General features: G+C 39.9%; 1 protein-coding gene across 1 annotated transcript in view; it reads left to right on the top strand.

Annotated features, from left to right (window-relative positions):
* The window catches only part of bmpr2b (bone morphogenetic protein receptor, type II b (serine/threonine kinase)), a 58,627-nt gene extending 34,116 nt beyond the window's left edge, over window positions 1–24,511 (top strand). Inside the window, exons 6-13 of the mRNA XM_041781787.1 lie at window positions 3,297–3,527; window positions 10,566–10,680; window positions 11,834–11,994; window positions 14,875–15,022; window positions 15,282–15,418; window positions 17,924–18,096; window positions 18,247–19,583; window positions 22,652–24,511. Of these exons, the coding sequence (XP_041637721.1) occupies window positions 3,297–3,527; window positions 10,566–10,680; window positions 11,834–11,994; window positions 14,875–15,022; window positions 15,282–15,418; window positions 17,924–18,096; window positions 18,247–19,583; window positions 22,652–22,905 (2,556 nt within the window). The 3' untranslated portion in view covers window positions 22,906–24,511. The remainder of the gene's footprint in view (window positions 1–3,296; window positions 3,528–10,565; window positions 10,681–11,833; window positions 11,995–14,874; window positions 15,023–15,281; window positions 15,419–17,923; window positions 18,097–18,246; window positions 19,584–22,651) is intronic.
* The last annotated feature ends 284 nt before the right edge of the window (window positions 24,512–24,795 follow it).

Genomic DNA, 24,795 nt, shown 5'->3' with positions numbered 1-24,795 from the left:
ATGCATGGACAGAGTTGATCAGCGAATTTCATTGAAAGCTAATGCAGAGCAAATAAGATGGGTGCAGAATGAGTCAATATGCTGGACCTAGTTGAAAGTCTTGCAGAAGCATTCTAGCTTTTAGATGTTGAGAAAAAGGCAGGGCAGCCAGGAAAAGCATGAATAAGTATCTGTAACTCTGCTTTTGAGACAGCAGATCTCCATTCAGGAATGCCTCTTAAGAGATGAAGGGGTTAATACTCGTACGATAGCACAGTGTTGTACGGGCCTCCTGATAACAGAGGTGATGTATATGATAGCATCCAGAAAAATCAATCCCTCCCAACAGGATGACTCACAACATCTGTATACCCCAAATCCTGCAGCTTTCCACGGCTTGTTTTCAGGCGGATGAAAGCTTGTATCATCGGTTTAGACGTGGTGTGCTCACTCTGACATCTACAAACAAACATGCCGTGTGTGTGTGTGTGTGTGTGTGTGTGTGTTGGGGGGGGGGGGCGAGTTAGATAAAGAAAAGGAGAAACCAAAGGCATAGAGGCAAAAATAAACCAGAAATACATCAAGGTTTAACGTTACGTTTGTCATTTCAATGTGACCTTTATCATCGGATCGTGGCGGGTCAGGACGCACAAAAATAGGATTTTGCTTACACTGACACCAGATCCTGAAAACCTGATATAGATGCGGGGAAGCTCAGATTGTGATAGGACGTCTGTGTGATATACAGTCACAATATAAGAAAGGCGAAGGGATTAAATAGAGGCAGTCAGTAGAAACGGACAGAGAGTGATTTGAATAAACCAAGGCAGAGGATGCAGCTTTTGTTGAAACTTTGCTATCTTTTAAATGAAGAAATACCTCTGACGTAGTGATACTCAACATGTGGCTCATTTGTGATGATTTGTGGCTCTTTTAAGTCTTAATTTGAAATATTATTCTCCCAGAAAACCTTAAAGAGTAACATTAATTAGTTTGTTTCCCACTCATACACAGCAGGCTTTCATTGTCAAACTTCATTGTCAACCTCTATTTTTTGTCTGCATATTTCCATTGGCCTTATTTGCATTTTTTTGCTACTTGAATTCCATTTTTACTGCTTTTAGCCCATTTTTGACACTTTTAACCAGCTTTTTGCAACTTTTTGCCCCCCTTTTCGCCTTTTTTGTCACCTTTCACCCATTTAAGCTGCTTTTTGTAATTAAATGTCATGCCAAATTCCCATTTTGACACCTTTTTTCTGATTTTTGACACTTTTGGACCAATTTTGCCACCTGTGACTCTTTTTTTTGCCACTTTTCAGCCATTTCGCCAGTTTTCTCCCAGTATTTGCCACTTTAAGCCCATTTTTGCCACTTCTTTTTGTCACTTTTCTCCTGCTTTTTTCAATTTTTTGCCACTTTTTTTTACCAATTTAAGCTGCATTTTCCAATTAAATGACACTTTTTGCCCATTTTCTGACATTTTTTTCAGATTTTGTTTATTTTAGTCACTTTTCATTCATTTTTCTCCATGTTTTTGACACTTTCGGACCATTTTTGCCACCTGTGACTCATTTTTTTTTGCCACTTTTCAGCCATTTTGCCAGTTTTCTCCCAGTATTTGCCACTTTAAGCCCATTTTTGCAGCTTCTTTTTGGCACTTTTCTCCCCTTTTTGACACTTTTCTCCTGCTTTTTGGAATTTTTTTGCCCCTTTTTGCAACTTTTCGCCCATTTAAGCTTTTGCAATTACATGCCACTTTTTGCCCATTTTCCAACCCCTCTGATTTTTTCCCATTTTAGTCACTTTTCACTTTTTTTTTGCAACATTTTTTGCCACTCTTAACTCATTATTTGGTCACTTCCAACACATTTTTTGCCACTTTTCTCCCAGTGTTTGCCGCTTTTTTACCATTTTTACCACCTTTAACTTCTTTTAATTGCCACTTTTTACCACTTGGAAGTTTGGCTCTTACAAATGTAATTTTCAACAATTTGGCTGTTGGGTTGACCGTGGTTGAGTAACACTGCCCTAACGCTTGATAATCTTTACCTGTTTTTTACCTGGATAAAACCTAAAAGATTGAACCTTATTTTCATGATTTTGCCTGCTGTAGCTGTGAGTTTGCACTCAGCACCTCCGTTTTAGAGATTCAGGCACACATGAGGACATACAAGCCTAAAAAGCTTTCAGTATCATCTAATTGGGTCCATTTTGACTATTACTCACACTCAGATTGCACTTCATTAAAAGGATATGACAGAATTTCCATCGCAGCTTTCAAACATGTTAAAGAACCATTTTTTTGTGTATTTATTTTCTGCAGTGCACCAAAACCAAGCCTCACTCGAGTGTGAGACTAAAGTCTCTTCCGGTTTGTTATCCTGGAAATGTTAAAATTGCCGCCGATAACTGGTTGGAAGGCAGAAAGAGGGGGAAAAAGTGAGAATTCACAAACCCTTTGGTGTTTTTTTAAAACAGCCTGCAGTTTTATTAGTAAGACATGATTTCTGGTGATTTTCTTAAGGGGAAAAAGGCACAAACATGAGATACTGGCTGTCTCAGGATTTCTTCTTAGCTATCTGAAGACATGGAAACACAGCCAGCCAATCAGCGGAGAACATAATGATCCAACGGTAGAGACGCGGCTCTGTTTTTCCAATCTTTTGACATCTATTTAGCGCGTATCAGATCAGAGTGAGGCAGCGATATCTTTTCAGGCAGGAGTTGAATTCAGAGCGCTGTCCTTGTGTCTTATCAAATGCAGGCACACGTTCTTTCACATCAGGCTGGGTATGGAGGGGGCAGTGAGCCTCACTCACAGACAAAACAGTCCAGCGCTTTCACAGTGTGTTTTATAGCCGTAGATAAATGCGTTCAGCAGACATGGAGGTGGAAGCCGCACAGAAACAAACGCACTCCTCTTTTGCATTTCTTGCTCTCACACAGATGACTTTTAAGGCCGAATGTTTGGACCTTAATGGCATGCTGTGCTCCAGCTAATTCAGGACACTAATTGAATGATTTGGAACTGACTTTAGGCCATTTCAGCTGTTTGACCCTGCTGTTTGCCTGTAATTTAGTTTGCTTTCTATCTCTCTGCCCTCTGCCTGACTATCCTTGTGTGTTCGTTGGACTCTTTAGGGGTTCTGTTTTTTGTATCCTTAAACATCTCTGTTTCTTGGTTTGTCGTTTTTTCCTCGATGTTTCAAAGCAACACATAAAAATGCTATCTCTGTATTTCTTATTAGACTGGCTGGAGCCAAAGATCTATGAGTAAAAGTTTCTTTTTTTATCCCTCCATCTTTATCTTTTCAGTTGATTGGGCGCGGCAGATATGGCGCTGTCTACTGCGGCTCTCTGGACGAGCGGCCCGTGGCTGTGAAGGTGTTCACGGCAGCCAACAGGCAGAACTTCCTTAATGAATGCTCCATCTACCGGCTACCACTGCTGGAGCACGACAACATTGCACGGTTTGTGGCGGCCGACGAACGGACAGGTCCAGAGGGGCGGACTGAGTACCTGCTGGTCATGGACTACTACCCACATGTGAGTTTAAGGGACAAGCAAAGGATATTGGAAGTTTTTAACATACAGGGTGATAGTGAGAAGTTTATTTACTTTTAAGGGTGAGGAAATGTAAAGAAGCACATTTTTCCACCCAAAACAGCCCTTTGTGTTAATACTTATAGAGTGAATAAACCCCAGAGTTTCAGCTGAGGTCAATCTACCCTAAATTTCAGAAAATGTCTTAAGACCGTCACATCATCACTCAGTCCCCGCTGCTTTTTCCAGATCTGATCATAAGTCATAATAGCATAACCATTCAAGGCATAAGTGTTAAATGATATGTAGGAGGCAAAAGTTTGTGTTTTATACTCTTTATTCTAAGAAAATCTTGGATTATCTGCAATCTTGAGCTACCGCACTATGTTACCCACAATCCTAGAGTGTCACAACACTGTCTGTGAACAGTTGAGCCTGCCTTTACCCACAAAACCTCTGTGTTCTGCTGCTACAAGTGAATTCTTTTTCATTATTTTAGCAAAATATCCCAACATGGGGTCCAGGACCCTCCTGGGGTAAGTTAACTGAAACTAAATTAAAAAACGTAAGCTTTACTAAAAAACGTACTAAAACACCATTCTGTGCTAATGAAACTGACTACAATACAGTCAAATTAGAGAAAAAAAATCTTCTCAGTTTTAGTCTTTAAGGGCAGCATACGGACATAAACCCAAGGCCGGAGAAAGTAAAATCGCCTGATTTGACTGAAAGGACTTGAGTAAGGTATTGGGTTGTTTACAAACATCAAAATTGAATATATATAAAATGAAAAGTGAAGATCCCTTTTGGGTCTCACCTCTGGCAGGTGTCCCATATTGTCTTTAAAACTAACACTAAAAAAGACTCAATTATAATGAAGCTTTTTGAAAAATTAAAACTAAACTAACACATCAGCAGTAAATCAAATTAAAACTAAACTGAATTTTCAAATAAAAGGTAAAAGCTTGGGGTGCCCAGATGGCCTAGCGGTTTAAGGCGCAACCCACGTACGCGGGCAGCCAGGGTCGAATCCAGCCTGTGGCCCTTTGCCGCATGTCTCTCCCCGCTCTCTCGTCCTGTGTCCAAATCTATCCTGTGTCCTCCACTATCAAAATAAAAGCATGAGAAGCCCAAAAATAATTCTTTAAATAAAAAAAAGGTAAAAGCTGAATAAAAGAAAAACTAATTCTGACCTTGGTCTGCTCTGAGGTTGTTCAAATTTATGCTGTTTAAAAGTAGGATGAAAAACAAATGACAAATTTAAAATGGTAACTATTTGTATTGAAATTATACAGAAAAAAATGTATAAAATTTAAAAAACATAGTTATTAACACTCAGTGTTGTAACTTTTGAACTATAAATGCTAGCACCTTTTTGTCCTCTGAAAGCCCTCTGTGTCACTTGTCTAATGATGCTATTCATGACTTTGTAGCGCTTACAGAAGCTTTTCTAGCAAGCCTGGAACTTGGGTGATTTTCAGTGGTCTTCAAAGATTAAATCCACAACAGTAACTCTCATATTGAACGTCTTTTTAGCCATTATTTAACCCATTTACATCGTCTCTGCTGTTAGCTTAGCATTAGCCACCATCTTGAGTTCTCAAAACAGATGTCTCATTGACTGTGACAACCAATGACAGGCTGTTCCATCGTCACGTCATGCTTTGCAGAACACTTAGAAACTGGAAAGAGAGGGCCTGAATGACTGAACAGAGAGAAAGCGACACAGAGAGGCTGTGATTTGTCCCTCTGTGTATCTGCAGACAGGAACTTCTTTAAATAATGAGTCAAAAGAAGCCAGTTTCAAAAAGTGCCAGGACTTTTTCGTAAATATGTGAATATTTTATTGACCTTATGTCACGGAATGATTAATTTAAAAAAAAAAAAAAATTCTTTGCTCCCTAAGAGCAAGTTAGTGCAAAACAGTCTTAGTCATGGTTTTAATTTCTGAGCTTGACTGTGCACCACGGGGTTGATGTTTTACAAGCTTTTTAAGACAAAAAGTCCAGGAAAGACAAAATGATTAAAAACATAGCTGAGGTCTCAGTTGGTTACGTTGGATTTATGCTCAAATGAAAGTAGTTTACCTTAAAGTCTAAGTCTGCACGCTACTATTTGTTAATTTGCACATCATTATATGCTTTCTCCACCTCAAGGAACAGAGAAAGTCCTCAGTCGCTGTTATTATTTAGGGAGTTGGGGTGAAAAAGTTTGGGAACCCCAGGTTTGCACAGGAAAAGGATGATGGATAGCCATGTAGAAGACACAAGCTAGTATGTTGTTGTTGTTGAGCATTTTCTCTTTGTTATAAACGTGTCTGTTTACAGCACGGTAAAAACACCCTAATAAGCTTTAATAGCCAGGGTGTTCAGTAAGTTCCCTCCATACCTTTACAAAAGTTAATCAGGTCTTTTAAACAATGAGCACTAACTTCAGTGACACTTTGTTGTAGTGTCTTTATTTCCATCCTTTTTTCTTAATCGACGCAGCAACAAGAAGACATATCAGATTAGCATTAGCAAAAACTCAATAAAGCACTGGCACAGCAGGAGGAAAATAAACAGTAAACAGTGTAGCAGATACCAGTGTAATGAAATCACTTACAGAAAACTAAATTACATGCTTTTAATTTTTCTCCTGAAACCTTTGCACGTGTGAAGGCAATTTCTTCTTGTTTGTACTTTAGTTTTTGGGGACTTTTATTTTGATAGGATACTGAAGGGAGGCAGGAAATGTTTAGAGGTTAATGCTGAGGGTTGTGCTCAAAAGTCAGGAAAGATTGAGGAGCTATAGCCTTTGCAGACACACTCCCTAACTGCTGGAGGTTCCCACGGTGGCGTCTGCCTGAGTGAGGTAATAACTGTGTGAAAATATGCACGTAATGGCTACTGAGGGTCTGATTTTATGGAAATCCTACTGAGTACTTTGAACTTTGGCGACACTACATTGTCCAAATTGAGCAAAACTTAGCTTATTTGCGTTTCAGCTAATTATCTAATCTAGTCATTTTCCAGATTATGCACTTGAACTTCAACTATACAGTTTGTCTGCTCAAGAGGGTCAGTGAATTTGCTTAGGCTTCAACAGATATCCTTTCTCCCTCCTCCATGCAGACTCTGAGGCTCGTACTGGGTAAAGTCGTCTTAAAATGAAAGTATAATCTTTTCACCAGCCTCAGCTCTTCTTGCATACAAATGAACAAGCGGCTGATGCAGCAAAAGAACATTTTGACACTGACTGCTGAAGGCTGCCTCGAGGAACGCTCGGATATTAATGTGAATACTCCTTAAAACACCTTCAGCCTCATAATTTCCTAAGTCAGCTAACACAGAAGCAGCCTATGAATGTTGGCCGTTGTGCATCATAACCAATAATCAGTACATACTGTCATGGAAACATGGTTCAAGCCAGGACAGGGAGGTGAAACGCAAAATGCATTCTAGTAAATGATAATATCATTTATTGAAAATGAACAGTTCTAATATAATTTTCTTGGGAGCGGATGCGTGAATTGCTTTATGATTGATTCCAACGAGAAAACACTTCAGCGTGTGTGCATTTGTGTATGTGCTGAGTTGTGTTTGGTTTTGTGTCAGGGCCAGGCTGGTAATGCATTATGAAGGTTGATGGAGATAATTGAGGAAGGAAATTAATATTGCCAGTTATAAACATATAAATGGAGTTTCTGCTTCTCGTTAGAAGGCTTCATCATCCTTACACCACATTTTTAGACCAGAAATGCACTTCTCTGTCCTCTTGCACAACCTCATAACTCCAGGAAACTGCAGGGGCCTTTATTGGGTGGTGATAAAATATTCTGTAAGTCAGTTTTATTGTGAAGCTCTGGCCTCTCTGCAGGGAGGTCAAAGCATGAAGACAGCCTTGCTTAAAGCTCTAAGATATAAATATGAAGATAATCTTTTCGCAGTCTGTCAGAGGTGACCTTTTTTGGTTTTATAAATTGTAAATGTGCCTAAGAATTCACTTTTTGAATATACAATTTAGATTTTTTTAAAGTCAAAGAGCTTGCTTTCAAGATGGGTTTTTACACTGCAGCACAATAGAGGATAATTTGCCTCTTGAGCTTCCCAAGTAATAGACTACATTTAAACTATATGAACAGTGAAGAGCATTAGGTTATTTTCCTATAATAACAAATTCCAGTATTTATTATATGTCTGTCACATATTTCTATTAACCAGACATCAGATAGACTATTGAACAATAATATATTTCCCATTTATCTGGGAAAGCTCCCGTATAAAGTTTGGGAAGGGCAGGACTTTAAAAAAGTTCTCAGAAGGTGATTGGAGAAATGTTCTGTCACATTAATGATGGACCAATCAGAGTGACAAGACAAAATAACATTGTGCGCATGTGCTTCTCTTGAGCTGACAGGCTAACGCTGCCATGGATGCTAATGGCAGAGCTTCGCAGTGAATAAAACTGATGCCAAGGCCAGTCGGGAGACATAAAAAAAAAAAAAAAAAAATCTTCCCTGCCAAGATAAGCTTTCAGTGTGGCTCTGTGCTCCTCTTTTTAAAAGAAAAGTCCAGTTTGGATTAAACTGCCAGTTTTCTACAGATACAGTGCTTAACAAATTTATTAGACCACCTGTCATATTTGTCTCAAAGACCATCCAGCATCATGAAGGGCTTTAACGCGGACTCTTTCATTTTCAGTGAGCTCTCCACATTTTACCATTTTGAACAGGAATGAGGGATTTCAAACTAAATTCACCCAAATTTGAGCCGGCTCACTGGGCTTCTCTAAGAAGTCAGAAATGAATCAAGCATAACATTCAACCACTAAAACTCATTTTTCTGTTCAGGAATGCAAGAAAATAACTATAATTTGACATATTAATCAATAAATATTATTGTGCTTTATTATTTTTTCAGTTTTTTTGTAAATCAGTAAATTTGAAAATTCATGGATAACAATAATAATTCTATTTTAGCATTAAAAATATCATTTGGGTTAAAGAGCTTCTACATATTGGTGTATTAACCATTGCAGAAACATAAAAAATGATTTTGGTAATTACCAATGCTGTTAATTTAGGGCAGCTGTGGCATAAACCTTTGGTTAGGGTTAGGGCGGTCTAAGAAATTTGTTAAGCACTGTACATCCAAGCTAACAGCTACCGTGGCAGCAGCCACTGGATACACCAGCAGACCCCATCCATAACAACCACAAATGCATGCTGAAGCAGACAGGGAGAAGGGTGGAAACATCTTTCCTGTCACTCCACGGGCAGCCATTGTATAGACGCACTCACAGTATATATAACCCTTCCTCTGTAACTCTCACAAACTCATGCCAAAGCAGGCCAGCAGAAGAGCAGAAGCTTTTAGTGTCGTTTTTATTCTTTATTTATTACAGAAACATGGTTAAGTTCTGCTACATCGCTACATCCGAAGTAATCACCACACTGGAGGCAGTCATTGCTAATGGCTTCTAGTCCAACCAAACCCCGCCCATAGCTACCACCTCGTTCTCCTTGGATGACTCTGACTGGTCTGAACTGTGTCCAGTTCAGCACAAACGTTGAAGATTGGAGCTTTTCAAGATTGATTTGCCTGATGACAGAGATGGAGTCTGGCAAACCGGTCTGCTTTGCAAGGTTACATCTCAGTTGGGGTTTTAAAGAAGAAATAATTAGAACTAGAACTAGTATAAGTCTAAAAAAAAAAAAACAGTGTCACCTTTCAAATTCTGTGGTCTAGGGGCCTGGAAGCAGAGCTGAGGGAGCATGACTCGTTCTGTTTAGAAAGGGATTATCTAGGGTGGTACCATTTCTTTTTTTATCAAGGGCTTTAGTCATAGCTAAATCATCTGCATACATTTCCAACTACTTAAAAGTAAAAACATCAGGGATGCACAGTTTTATCAGAATGATACTGGCATCTGCAGATATTCACTTCAAAAGGTAATTAGTAAAAATAGCCCGATAAGAACATTTCTACTGATATATACAGACTATAACCTGGCACACCAGATGGATATGTGTTTAAGTTTTAGGAGGGACCAACAGAACCACATCAACTGAAATAATTTTCTTTTTTCATCCCCATTCCTTTTAATTTAAAGTGTTTTTAAGGACTTAATATCAGGTCTGTAATACATGTATATATTAATATTTGATAAGATTAATCTGTAAAAATCACCTTTGGGGCCATGCAAAACACAACTGTTAAGGCCAAAGTTAGCTATAAAGCTAATTTACATCTGTGATCCCTGGGCAGGAAGATGCAAACACTGGAACAAGTAAAAACAACATGCAACATGCGGTGTACTGTATATCAGAAAAAATTCCATTATCTTTTATCCCTGAGAAACACCCTCCCAAAAAACAACAACTGAGGTTTAAAAACCAGTGTAGCTGTGATGGTCGTCAGTTGACTTTGGAAACGGCGCTCAGGGCTGCCAGCCAAGCTGCCACTGATGCTCATAAACAACAACGTTTTAAGACTTATCAACTTTTTATACCCTCATCTTTGAAGGACTGCAAAGTAAATTCTCACTGCTGTATTTTGTGGCTTTGCATTCCTTTCACATTTTTCCTTTTACATTTTTAGTCTTTTATAAGACTTTGGTTACCAGCAGCTCAAAGAATGCTTAAACCATGAATCTGGCATGCAAGCTACAGTTTACCGACAATATGGTTATGCTACTTATATTGTAGCATATGCTAAAATATCCAGAGTTTATCTTGATCTCCTAGCATTTTTCCTTAATTCTTTCATCATTGGAATATGTATAACATAATCATAATGAGATGTATCTATACAGATGGTTGAACATGCATCAATTTGCACATGTTCGCCTGTTTTTAAGGTGACAAATCCAAGTCTGCATTTTTCCCTGACTCTTCTCATATGTCAGACCTTTAAAGTTAAACAGATTCTATCCATGTTTGACTCTTTATTTATTGTCTAATCTGTATTTTTGCCGTCTTCTCCCCATCTGTTTCCATGCCTCCTTCTCTCCACCCTCCCTCTGTCCTTCCCTGTCTTCTTCTCCTCCCCTCCTCCTCAGGGCTCTTTAAATCGCTACCTGAGCGTCCAGACCAACGACTGGGTCAGCAGCTGTCGGCTCGCTCACTCCGTCACCCGCGGGCTGGCATACCTGCACACCGAGCTCTTTAAAGGAGGTGAGCTTGAGGGCACACAAACACGCATGCACACGGTAACAGCTAATTACATAACTGCTCACAGTTTACCGAGGCTCAACTTCCAAGGCTGCTGCTTCCATCTGTTTCCGAGTCAAATACACAATCCAGGAACTGTGGTGGGAAATGGGAAGCTTTAAATGAGTGTAACCGAGTTAGTTAGTTTTAAAATTCACACAGAGCATGAGTATTGGGACTTCAAATGACCCGCACACTGCAGCTCCACGTGGGTCTGTTTGGCTTGGAGTGCTTTGCATCCCTGCATTCTGACACACGTACGCACAGTGCATGCACGCCCAGCCACGAGTATTTATAGACTGGCCTCTAGCTAGCCTCAGAGAGTGAAAAAAAAAAAGGAGAGGGACAAAGTCATGGGGAGAAGGAAGGAAGGGGGAGGAAAGCTAGGGATTCAGATGACATGTGACTATCCCTGTGGCTCAATAAAATCAGTCTTGGGAGGCCGATGTGACAGCCTCAGCCTCAGTGGCTGCACTCATTTCTCTTTATCAGCACAGATACACATCAAACAGACTTAGAAGTTCACATGCAGCGGAAGAATAGAAGTTTTCTGTTTGCATGACACGTGATAAACACAAGCGGGGGTGTCTTTCTCTCTTCTGTAAGCCCTGAAGAGAAGGCAGAGCATGGAAGTGACAGAAAAGAAAGAGAGGGCTGCGTTCAGTTGCTAACAGCACAGTCTCTCAGGCTTTGATACAGTCCCCATCCTCCCCCACCCCTGCACATCAACAACAAGCAGCAGATCTCTCTGGTGGCTGACACAACTTCCTGGGTCCCTGTGCCTCACTGCCCCCTCTGCTGGACCGAATCATACTGCAGAAAAATGCTCCTCTGATATGGTCGTAATCCCATTGTTGTAGATTAGATTAGAGGGTTTAGCTGTCTGTTGACAGTGCAGCTTGCTCTGGTGAACAAAGAGTAATGAGGGGGAATGGTGCACTATATGAAGGGATTTTCTGGATGTTATCACTCATTAGCAAATGCCACAAAAAGTGCCTGAGTACATTGTATCTAGGAGGCAGAGCATTTTCAGAGTGCTGTACAGGCCTGGAGTTTCTACTGAAAGGTAAATCAGCCTAGATCTTTTCTCCTGATCCATTCTTCGTCCCCCTTACAGATTTGTACAAGCCTGCAGTTTCCCACCGAGATCTGAACAGCCGGAACGTTCTGGTCAAGGCTGACGGCACTTGTGTCATCATCGATTTTGGTCTGTCCATGAAGTTGACAGGAAACAGGCCGGCGCGTCACGGAGAGGAGGAAAATGCTGCTATAAGTGAGGTCAGTGTTCAAGAAGAGGAAGGGATTATTTTCTCTGCTGGGACCAAGGGTGGAATAGTTTGGGATTTTTCATTAGTTTTATTTTGATTACTCAGATTTTTTTTTTTATTTTTATCATTTTTTACTGTGGTTTTTATTTTACTTTGTTTTAGCTTAATTTTGATTAGTATAAGTATATATATATATATATATATATATATTTATTTTATATCCACATCAGCAGATATCAAACATCTCTGCCGATATTTATATCTGGCTGTATTTTGGCTGTGAATATCAGTATATACTGACTGTTAATTTTGCCCATAAATACTGATAAATAAATGGAGTTTTTAGACTAGACCAACAGACCTTTGTCAGTTGAGGTCTTTTACTTTTTCTTTAAACTTTAACCCTCAGGCATCACTTTAATTTACTACCCTTTAAATGCCATCAAGGATAAAAATGTCCACTTCCAAAAACACTGCTATAAAAACTTAACAGATTAATATTTTTTCTGCTTTTTTTGGATAAATTTCTTAAACAACTTCAGCTGTGCTCAAAACTACCAAACATGCAATCATTTTGAGGATTTTAACCCTTTAAATGTCAGTTTGATTACTTAAAGTCAATGTTGTTTTTTATGAAAAAAAAGTGAAAACATGTAATATCTTTCTTAAACCAAATATTGGATGGCTGGGCCATTATTCCTAAATCCAATGATTATCCAAAATATTGACTTTGATGCATTTTTAGTTTTTGTATAGCATCTGATTTAAAATTCACTACCCTCTCGAGTCATTAAGGACAATAACGTCCACTTCCACAAACAGCAATCAAAATAGTATGGATAAATATTTTTTTCTCCTTTTTTCCGTCAGATCTTTTGATTACCTTCAGTTCTAATCAAAACAATTGATTATTGAATAATTCTCAGGATTTTAGCCCTTTAAATGCCAGTTTGATTACAGGATGGTCATATTTTTTCTAAAAAAAAAACACACTCAGCAGTAATTATTTTCCAGATACCTAATGTTAGGGGGTGGTGTTTTTTTAAATCAGTCCTGGGTATGTCAAACATTAGCCCAAATATTGACCTTGATGCATTATTAGTTTTGTGTAGCATCTGATTTAAATTTTACTATCCTTTCGAGTCACTTGTGGACAAAAACGTCCCATTGACTCCCATTCAAATCACAATTTTTTGATCTCATAGCCATTGCATGATATTATCATGCATTCTGTAATGTTATGGTTATGTATGGTTGTTAAGTTTTTTTATAGCAGTTTTTTGGAAGTGAACATTTTTGTCCTTAACGGCTTTAAAGGGTAGTAAATTTGTTTCACAGTGTTCCCCTGACCTATTAGAGCAATTGAAATTTGAATTAAAAAATTTGCCTAGAAAGAAACTTTGTTGCAAAAAAATTAGACCACATGGACTAACAGCCAAAATGGTGAGCAGAGAAAGAGGAAACGTTTGCCCAAATGGACAAAAATGTCCGTAGTGATGCCTGAGGGTTAGAGTGTGTTTTCTAAGGACTAAAGTTTGTTTCTTTGCTCATCCCAAACCTTAAAGTTTTTTCAAAAGACTGAAAATTCATCTAAGTATATTTGAATAGCTTCTCAATATCAGTATCAGCTAAAATGAATCAGTAAATATTGGCATAAATAATAATGGCAAAAATACAATATCGTTCATGCCTTAATTTTACAGCCAGACTTATTTAGAAAATTCAGCTGTAGTCTGGAGTACCAAGAAGTCTCACATGACTTTCTTTTTTGACTGTTCAGGTCTTAAAAAGATGTTAAACAGTCTTAAATTTGATATTTTTAAAGGATGTAGTTTATGGAATAATCATGACAGAGATACCAAAGATATAAGTTTAAAGTGATGTTTGAAAGCTACAACAAACGTATTATGTTGAGAAATTACAATGAAACGTGATGTTCTGCTGTGATTTTTCGACATGAAGAGGATTTTACTATGTGTCATAATATGAAGTTGGAGATTTTATTTTGGATTCAAATCGTTTTGTTTGGTTTATTGAATGAAATAGAGTATAAAAACCAAATAATAACCAAGGCAGAGACATACAAAGATTGAAATGTCACTGAAATGCCTTGTGTTTTCTCATTCCATCTGCAGGATTTATTGCAGCGTCTGAATTAGTTCAGTGTAATAATAATCAAGCAGTTATTGCTGCAGGGAGATGTTGCAGCTATTTTTCCTCACTACAGAATAATCCCCTGGTAGATTTTTGTTGCATCTAGCAGAACTGAGAACATGCACCACAGCTCTGTCATGAATAGTTGAATTTCGACTTTGTGAGGCGCAAGTGCATCAGTGAGCATCTGGCACATTGCTTTACGATAAAAATCTTTCATACATTGCAAAAGTTTGAGGTATCATAAAGTCAAGGAAAATTCTTGTCTTCTTAGAAAACGCTGCTTTTTGTCTGTATGATATAAAGTGAAGCCAAACAAGTTAAAGGCGTCTTTTTCTGATTTTTTTTTTTAAGCCTTTGAAGATATGCTGCACTTCTGATTTGAACTTTTGAAATAGACTCTTTAGATTTTTTTGCACTTGTTGTATAAAGTTGTGAAGGAATGTGACTATTAAAGATTCATAACATTGATTTATTTGCTTTTTCTTTTAGTCTGGCTGGATTCCTCCTGCAATTTTTCACTGAGTTTTCCATTTTCAGTTTGCATCTGTTGTTAAAACAGCCAAAAATGAATCCTTGGTTAACCAACCATATGCAGTATTTGTTATTTCTGAAAACGTCATGTCTTAGCCCATAAAGCTGGAGAGTCATTTTTTTGTGTGTTCCTCATTGTGTCTTATTTTTGGTCTGCATTTTCTCCCCGTCTCACCTCATTTTTACCTGCCTGGATTTCCAGGTGGGAACGATCCGCTACATGGCTCCTGAGGTGCTGGAGGGAGCCGTGAACCTGAGGGACTGCGAGTCGGCGCTTAAGCAGGTGGATATGTACGCACTGGGTCTGATCTACTGGGAAACCTTCATGAGATGCACCGACCTTTTCCCTGGTGAGTTACGCAGATGGAAGAGTTCTGTGATCCAAGAATATAAATGTTTGCTGCATAATTTTAATCTGCACCACCAGCATTATCATACAAAACAAGAAACGAGCCTATTCACTTTATTACGGCAGAAATGTGCATTTATCATAGAGGGGAGTTTGGATGAAGAGCTAGGCTTTTATTATTAAGCACATTCATCAGCCTAATGGATATCTCTGCCACATGAAAGATCTCAAAGTCTTTTCTCTTCCCCTCCTACCTCTAGGAGAGTCTGTGCCAGAGTTCCAGATGGCCTTTCAGGCGGAGGCTGGGAACCACCCGACGTTTGAGGACATGCAGGTCCTCGTATCCAGGGAGAAGCAACGGCCCAAATTCCCTGAGGCCTGGAAAGAGAACAGTTTGGTACGTTTGTTTGTGTCATAACAGAGCCAGAAAATCTAATTATAACAACGTCATAATGAGATTAGCAACGTCAGCAGATTGTGAAACATGTCACAAGAACTTCAGTTCATTTAAATGACCTCAGATTACTATCAACTCGATTAAAAAGCACACAAGGATCGTCAATGTTGTCAGCACATATCCTGCAGGGGGAAATGTTCAGTCACAGAGCATCTGCAGCAGGTCTTCTGGCAGGATAATGAAGCAACAGAATGTGTTTCATGCTCAAAAGCAGATATGTTTTTGTTTTTTTGCCTCAGGTTATAAACTTAGTCTCTGGTATTTCCAGTCTTTTTGCACACTGATAAATAATTCATATCACCAGTCTGTTTAGTGGCAGACATGAGTACCCTGGCACAATTTAGGATTGATTTTCCACTCTGTTTATAAATAAGAGCCTGACCAGTTTATCAATCTGTGGTTATTATAAGGCTGATAGAAGTAAAACACGTGGGTGATGGCGTACATGTTTTCAAACATATTGAAGTTGTGATTGGGTGATTAAGAAATATGATAATCAGATATTGTTCTACACCGTGGGTGTCAAACTCAAGGCCCGGGTGCCAAATCCGGCTCGTGGTGATGTTATACTCAGCCCATCAGATCATATGATATTTTTATTATAACTGGCCCACCAGTATGAGGTCTGCAGATTTCCTCTAGTATAATAATGTGAACGTAACCTTGATGATTTATAATATCCTTGTTGAGTCATAAAAGGTAGAAAAAGTAAACAGTAAAAATAATTTGATAAAAAAATTCAGGAACATGGGGAAGAAATTTGTGTTTTCTCTATGATTTCAATTTTGCATCTCAGTTATGACAAAGTCATGGTTTGACTTTTTATTTCATATTTTAACCTTTACATCTCATAACTTTGACTTTTTTTTTCTCTATATTTTTACCTTTTAGATTAATCATTTTAAATTTTAAATCCTATTTAGACCTTGTAGAGTCATGATTTTGACTTTTATCTCACATTTTGACCCTTTTCAACTCCTAACTTTAACTTTTATATCATTTTTTTTTACCTAAAAAATGCAGGATTTTTAATTTTATCTCAGTTTTTTGACCTTTTAAAGTCATGATTTTGACTTATATCTTACGTTTTGACCTTTTTCAACTCCTAACCTTACATTTTATCTCATTTTTTTACCTTTAAAATGCAAGATTGGTAATTTTATTTTGTATTTTGACATTTGAAACTCATGATTTCAATGTTTACTTCATATTTTTACTGTTAAAAATTATGATTTAAAATTTTATCTCAGTTTTTGACTTTTAAAATTCATGGTTTCAATATTCCATCTCCTATTTTGCCTGTTAACACATTATTTTGACTTTAAATGTCATGTTTTTACCTTTAAATTTTTAAGTTTGACTTTTTATCTCAGATATTGAGCTTTTAACTTATCATGTTCACCTTTTAATCGCAAAATCATTTATCATCAGTGCCAGGTTTTTACCCCCATAATTCATTTCTGGTGAAAATAAGGTTGGCATTTTATGGTTAAATATCGACCCTGTTAGACCCTCAGGTTAGACCCAAGTTCAGAATCCAGCCCCTGCTGTGATTGAGTTTGACACCCCTGATCTGGAAGCTCTGCCATTAACAAATCTATGGCTGCTGTAGCCTGCCAGCTCAAGAACAGCGCATGCGTACAGCTTTATATTGTCTTGTCACTCTGATTAGCCCATCATGAGTGTGACAGACAGAATGTTCCTACAATCACCTTCCAAGAATTGTTCAAAAAGTCCTGCCCTTCCCACACTCATTCTCTGGGAGCTTTCCCAGATGAATGTGAAATATATCCATACAATGGATATATGAAACGGTCTATCTGGCCTGTCAGGTTAATTCGATCTAATATTATCTTTCAATGTGATAAAGTTCAAATGCAAATTAATTTGGGGGCATTTGTGCCTTGCTCTTCCTTTGGGCCAGAACCGCAACCTGGTGGTTAGGAAATTTAGGGGATTGGTGACACCCTTGGAGAGCAGAACATGTATGTTTTCATCTGCTTTTTAAATAAAATATGCTCCTATGTATAGGTTAAAATATAATAATGTCAATCCAGTTGCCAGACATAGGCCCATCAACAAAAATGTGTCTTCCAAATTTGTTAAAATGCTACCAAGATAGTTTTAGTAAGCAGATTATCACCTGTTGGACAAACTCTATCCCTGTTTTAAATATCTGTATTAGCTCTGGGTTGTCTCTATCTGCCCTGTTGGTGGGAGCCTGACTATTCCAAAGATCACATATTAGTCAGACTCTTGTTATACTGTTGGTCTGTCTGAAAACTCTACTGAAACACTCAATTAGGCTTTACAACTTTTCTATGTGTCTATAAATGATTTCCCTGTAAGAGATTTGGGATAAAATCCAAGGAATGTTTCCATTATAGTCATTGCTAACATTCTTTCTGTTGCCTGTATTGTTAATAATAAACCTGTCCCACACAGGCGGTCCGCTCTCTGAAAGAGACAATGGAGGACTGTTGGGACCAGGATGCAGAGGCCCGTCTCACAGCGCAGTGTGCCGAGGAGCGACTGGCAGAGCTACTTCTCATATGGGACCGCTCCAAGTCTGTGAGCCCGACACTGAACCCCATGTCCACGACACTGCACAACGAGAGGTGGGCATGGACACTTCAGTAATGTCACATTTAGAATGGGAAGCTTAAATGCTGTTACATTGTCCTCCTGTGTTAAAAGTTCAAGTTAAATGGCAGTTTAGCCTTTATTCATTTCTCAAACTCTAAGTTCCTTTTCCCCCTCTGTCCTAGAAATCGTATGACGCCAAAGTCTGGCCCCTACACAGACCACCCCTCCACCTACATTGAAGAGCACGAAGGGGTGGCGAAGAACATGCAGGCTGACACCACCGGCTCTGTAAGCGGGCGTGCTGGAGGTGGGACCGGAGAGAGAAACAGAAACTCCATCAATCAGGAGCGCCAGCAGCAAGCCAACGCCCGCCTGCCCAGCCCAGAGGGCAGCAGCACCAGCATGGGTCTGCGAGGCAGCCCATCAGCCTCCACTACGACCACCACTATTATCTCTGAGTCTGAAGGTCCTGTAGGGGTTGCCACTGTCCCAGTCTGCCTCCACCTGACCCAGGAAGATCTGGAAACCACCAAGCTTGATCCGAAAGAGGTTGACAAGAACCTGAAGGAGAGCTCGGACGAGAACCTGATGGAGCACTCACAGAAGCAGTTCTGCTCTCCAGATCCGCTAAGTCCCGGCAGCTCCAGCCTCCTTTATCCCCTCATCAAGATGGCAACTGAGGCCACAGGCGCTTCTGACCCTGCCACCACCATGCCCACAACCATTTTCCCCTTGCCCAAGCAGCAGAACCTGCCCAAGAGGCCGTCCAGTCTCCCCCTGCGCACCAAGCCCACCAAGAAGGAGTCGTCGTCGTCTTCTCTCAGATTCAAGTTTGGTCGCTCGGGGAAGTCCAACCTTCGGCAGGTAGAAGGACAAAAGATGAACATTGGTGTGGTAGCTGGCACAAACACGGCTGTAGAGGCTCATCGAGGAAATGGCACAAATAACACACCCATTCTACGGGACACGCATGTCAACGGTAGCATCAATGGCACTGTTAATGGACATGCCGGGGCTGGGATCTCATCCATTACAGCTGGTGCAACGGGTTTTGGAGGATCCAGCATAACTCAGAATGGATCAGGAGCCCTGAGGTCAGACGACAGCCGTCTCAGCCTCGGTGTAATCACAGCCAGCCCAGATGAACACGAGCCGCTGCTGAGCCGTGAGCGAGAGCAGCCTGATCCGAGAGACACGTCCTCGAGCGTCACCGCGCTCCGCTCAGCCCGGCCCAACACAAACAACAACAACAGCAACACTGGCCACGGCCAGGGGGACGGGGAAAGCGGAGGAGAGAGCGACGGAGGAGAGGAGGAGGGGAGCGGGGAGGGAGGTAGCCGAGAAACAACGGGGCCCTCAGGAGAAAGCTCGGGGACTGGATCTGGGAACACTGACTCTCAGGGGGACCCTCCGGTCACCATGAGAGGGGAGGCTCTGCTCAGGCAGCCGAGAGCCCGAAGACCTGAGAGACCCAACTCCCTGGACCTGTCGTTCACTACACAGGATCTGACCTCACTAGGTGATTTAGACACAAACGCCTCACATAAGAGTAGTCTTAGTAGGCTTCAGTTGTTTAATCATTCCTTTAAGATCACCTAAAATAAACTATGTACTCTTGTGTAGTACAACTTTATACATAAAGATGAGTTTGAAGCGGAGTGTTGATGTATTATTAAGGCCTGCCCTGCATAGAGCCTTGCTTCCTACATTTTCTCCTTTTTTACTCGTGGTATTGCAACAGCAGCTTCCCCTGAGGCCACAAAATAATTTCCCAAAAGGCTACCATCATAAATAAACATCTTTGAAGCTGTTGACAGGACACCTCAAACTGAAAAAGATCAGCTCTGACTCGCGTGAACATTTCAGAGGTTTTTTTTCTTTTTTTAACACTTTCCTGAAGTTGTGAAAAGGGAATTTTTAAATCCTGCGTTAAGTTTACAGACTCAGCAGGAAAGCGGGCTGGAGTTAACCCTAGAAATATGAGATGTCTTTAGCATATGGGTAAAAACTTTGTGGACTGAACTGGTATTCCTTGGGCCCACTATCCATTTCAGGCATTAGAGAACGTTTGTGCGATAGGATGATCTTAGATTGGGAAAAAATAGAATGCATCGATTATCTGCCAAAGCTGAGAAATCATAGAATTACATTACAGATCTGTGTTCACTCACTTCCTCTTCTACTGTTCCTACAGAGTAACATCAGATTAAACCATCAGGATGCAAAAAATACATATTTGCACAATCTGTACAAAGCTGCAAATTTTTTGACGATCTCAAGAGACAGCATCCTAAGCAGACAAATAAGGGAGAGGAGATCAGACTCTATGCAGTCAAAGAGAGATTGTGGCAGAGGATGATCCAATCCAGTGGTTATGATTGTTGCAGCTGATAATATTCTGCTCTTTCTGTGTTTGCCAAGCTCTAAACAAACATCTTTACCTCTCCATAGTAACAGAATCATGGGGGAAACCTTTAAACCTCTTAGTCTTTTATGGAGGGAGGCGGTGATATCCACGAGGTCCAGATATCTATCCTTTTATAAAATGTGCTTTAGGCGGTGTGATCAATTATTTCAATGCATTTATTCACAATACTTTTAAAAAAGTATTCTACCCATTTGACCTTTACCCTTTTATTTGACAATAAAGAGCTCTTTAATGTCAAAGTGAAAACAGATTTCAACAAAGAAGTATAATTAAAATAAAAATATGTAGTGTAAAATATGTGACTGCATAAATATTCACCCCCTTCAAGGTCTGGGCTTTGACTTGGCCACTCAAGAACATTCCCCTTGTTGTCTTTGTACCATTTCTGCGTAGCTTTCCCTGTATGCTTCAGGCCTTTGTCTTGTTGGAACGTGTCTTCTCCATAGATTGTAGAGAGAACTGGACAAACCCTGTGTGACGTCACAGCTCTTGAAGCCAAACTGCAGCTTCCAGCAGCTTACTGCTTCCATATTGAAAACGTGGTCTCAACCAAACTTTGGATCAACTTAACAGCCCGCCCACAAAGCACGACTTCCTGTCAGCTAGCTAGCTAGCTAGCATTCTGGTTGACAGAAATGTAGCTTCTGCCTGTCGAGCTATCTGTCAATCAAATGCGACGCACCAATCAGTCTGCAGTGAGATTTTTCCTCAATATAATCTAAACGATTGTGGTACAAAAAAATTCACCCCCCATACAGTGAGAGCACATGAGACACGTTTGTTTTTTTGAACCAGGCTGCAAACCAGTTTATTTCTAATGTTAAAAACCAGCTGTTTAGCAGGTGTACAGATGGGACTCCCTGTGTTCCTCCAGCCAGCCTCAAGTGGACACTCATATTGAAATTTTTTTGCACTTCCGCATCGGCTTCATTTTTCAGGACCGAAAGTTGCCGCTGGGTCTTCTCCCAAGCCGTAGTTCTCTTGCAGACTGAATAAGATCGTCCTCGAGGATTTTCCTATATTTCATTTAACCCCCTATCTTTACAAGCCTGCTGGGAAGCATCCCCACAGCATGATGCTGCCACCACTGTGCTGCACAGTGGGGGTGGTGTGTTTGTGGTGATATGCAGTGTTTGGCGTCTTCTCATGGCCATAAAGCATCATTTTGGTCTCATCAGACCAAAGAACTTTCTTCACTTGACCACGGAGTCTCCCACATACCTTCTGGCGAACTCTAGTGGGAGAGTTTTCTTCAACAGTGGCATTCTCTTTGCCACTCCCCTTCATAAAGCTTTGACTGGTGACAAACCCGGGCAACAGCTGTTGAAGCATACACCTATTTCAGAGTAGTCATAGGTGTCTTGGTGGCCTCTCTAACTAGTCTCCTTTTTGCACGGTCACTCAGTTTGTGAGGTCAGCCTGATCTAGGCAGATTTACACATGCAGTAGTCCTTCAGTTCCTTGATGATGGATTTAACTGAACTCCCGGGGATGTTCAGTGCCTTGGAATGTTTTTGCATCCGTCCCCTGACTTAGACTTTTCAATAACCTCTTCTCTAAGTTGCTTTGAGTTTTCTTTTGTCTTCATGGTGTAATGGTAGCCAGGAATACTGATTAACCAGAGAGGAGAACTTCCAGATACATGTGTCTTTATACTACTGTCACCTTTAAAGGGGGTGAATATGAAACCAGTCTAGACTAGTAGATCAGCCTCACTGATTCTTTAGCTGAAATGGTCAAAATTGTCTTTAATCGCTGAAAGGTCATCATTCAGGGGAAGCATGCCATGCAGTGCTAGTGTTGCCCAACATCTCTTCTATACCAACTTTGTTAGAATCTGTTTCTAGCTTTGGTGCAAACAGCCTTGATAGCCTGGGGCGGAGTCAACAGCATTTGATTAATTTCAGGCCTGGGGTTCTCCTTATCCACTTCTCCTTGATTAGCTAATTTGTGCTTTTTCTTGGACAAGTTTGTGGCTGTAAAAATGTGTTTGGTGAATATTAATACAAAGAAGAAACAGATGAAGTGCCTACATCTTCAGCAACCTACATCTCCTCAGCACATCTTGACTGGTTGTCTCTAGTGCCCATGTCTGTAATCAAATCTGGCAGTATAACTTCCCTCCAGGATACTGATCACTCTTCTGTCTTGTTTTCCAGGTGAAGGTTTGGGTCAGCCTGATGGAGCCTTTGGGACTGGAGAAAAAATCAAAAAGCGCGTCAAAACGCCTTACTCCCTGAAGAAATGGCGACCTACCACATGGGTCATCTCCACAGACAGCAGGGGGCCGGAGGTCAACAACAACGGCTCATCTCGTGGCCAGGGTCACAGTCAGAACCGGCCCAAGTCCAGTTCAGCTATCTTCCTACGAGGGGGCAGCTTGGCCAGCGAGCCAAGCGACACGCACGTTTGAACTCAGACCCTTCGACAAGACTGAAAAAGAAAAGAAAAAAAAACAATCAGAGAGCGTTTTGTTTCTGTCTGTCGAGCTCTCTGCTCCGAATCAGCAAGAGGAAGCTATGGAGTGTCTTGTGAACAAACAGTCGAGTCTGATCGTGTACAGTAATTAGGTCTGTCTCGCTCCTGTGTGTCTTTCTGATGATGGCATTGCTTTAAATGGAATCCAGCTATGCAGCATTCTCATCCGCTTCTGTTTCCACGTTTTATTGATCTCCCTTTGTCAGTTTGTTTCACGTTTCATCCTCATGAGCATAGCAATCTTTTGAATGGATTTCTTTTTTTTTCCCTTTGTTGCACTTTGACATAAAATCAGTGTTTAGAAGTCCTGTCTGTTGTGACCATGACAATGAGTGGTCTCTAAACTTAAAAAAGGCGATGAATAACAATCAACACTTTGAGCGTTCTTGTACTTTGCTGTATCAAGCGACGTCCAAGAGAATCTGCTCTGTAAAAGAATCGACGGTCTTAAAAGACAGAACAAACTACTTTTTTATTTCCTTGATTTGTATGCAATACCTTTTTTTTTGTCTTTTTTGACTATGTATCCATTTTTGTATCATACTTTTTAATTGTGCAATAGGATGTAGCTTTTAGATGCTTTCCATGTTTTTATTGCTTCCATTATTTTGTTCATTTTTTTTATCCCGTCATTATTTTGATATGTTAATCTCTGTTGCACTTATGAATTGTCACAATCGTTTTGTAAACAATCCACCTTCACTATTTCGCCCTGGCTCAAGAGGAGAACATGGATGACAATCCTCCACTCTTTTCTTCTTCTCTGGACTATTTTTAGGGGCGCACAAACACTAACAATCAATCCCAGCTGACTGGAAAAGTGTTTTTTTGTGGGACTCCTCTGCTTGCACAATTACACAAGGAAAGGCCCAAACTCTGGGGTCTTTCAACACTACAATCACTATAATCTTATCTACGGAGGGATCTGTTACAGTGGCCGACGCAATCACTGTACCACTATCACCTGACCTCACTGTGGACTGTGTTTATAGCTGTCTCTATGTGACTGAAAGATCAGAAACACTATAAAAAGCCCAGATTCTACTCTTGAACTCTGTTGAAATCAGAAACTAGTCTAAAAAAAAAAATACCAAACCCTTCTAAAGCACGCCAGATATTATTTCTGCTTCTCGTTGTTTCATCCCTTGATGTTCCAATGACTGATTCGGTGAGTGTGAGTGAGGGAGAGAGAGAGAAAGCGTGCACGTGTTGTGTTTCTTTATGTCAGCAAGCATTAGCATTGTTGGGGCCTAGCGCTGTACAGGCGTGCTGAAATGTCATTGTACTCATTCTGTATTTTCAGCGCTGCTTCAGGGCATATGAAAAGTTCTCATTTATGTTTTTGTAATCTGTAATTTGTATGAAAAAAATCATGTAAGTGTATTGCATTGATATTTGCATCATTTTTATGGAATTCTGTTTTGCATTCAATGGACATGGCCTTTAATTCCATTGCTATGCGTCTGCTCGGTACAGTTTCTGTAAACATTTTCGAGTCAATATGGAAGAAAAAAATTCTCAATAAATGTATGAAATAATAATATATTTAGTCCTATCTCTGAAGGGCCAGTCTCTTTGAGTTTCAAGCCTTTTGTTGTATCATTATTTTTAGGAAACTGCAAAAAAGAATAGAAAATGCTTTGTCTGCTAATGTATGCAATGCTAGAAATTTGTCTTTGACTTGTACAGAATATATTGTAGAAAAGTTCATTTATTTCAGCAGTTTAGTTCTAAAAGTGAAACTAATTAATTATAAATTTATAACACAAAGTTAAATATTTTACAGTGTTTTATTTATTTTAATTGTGATGATTTTGGCTTACTT

Source organism: Cheilinus undulatus, linkage group 24, assembly GCF_018320785.1.
Source record: "Cheilinus undulatus linkage group 24, ASM1832078v1, whole genome shotgun sequence".
NCBI classification, from domain to species: domain Eukaryota; kingdom Metazoa; phylum Chordata; class Actinopteri; order Labriformes; family Labridae; genus Cheilinus; species Cheilinus undulatus.
The sequence above is the reverse complement of the archived record's forward strand: the minus strand, read 5'-3'. Positions and strand labels throughout refer to the sequence as shown.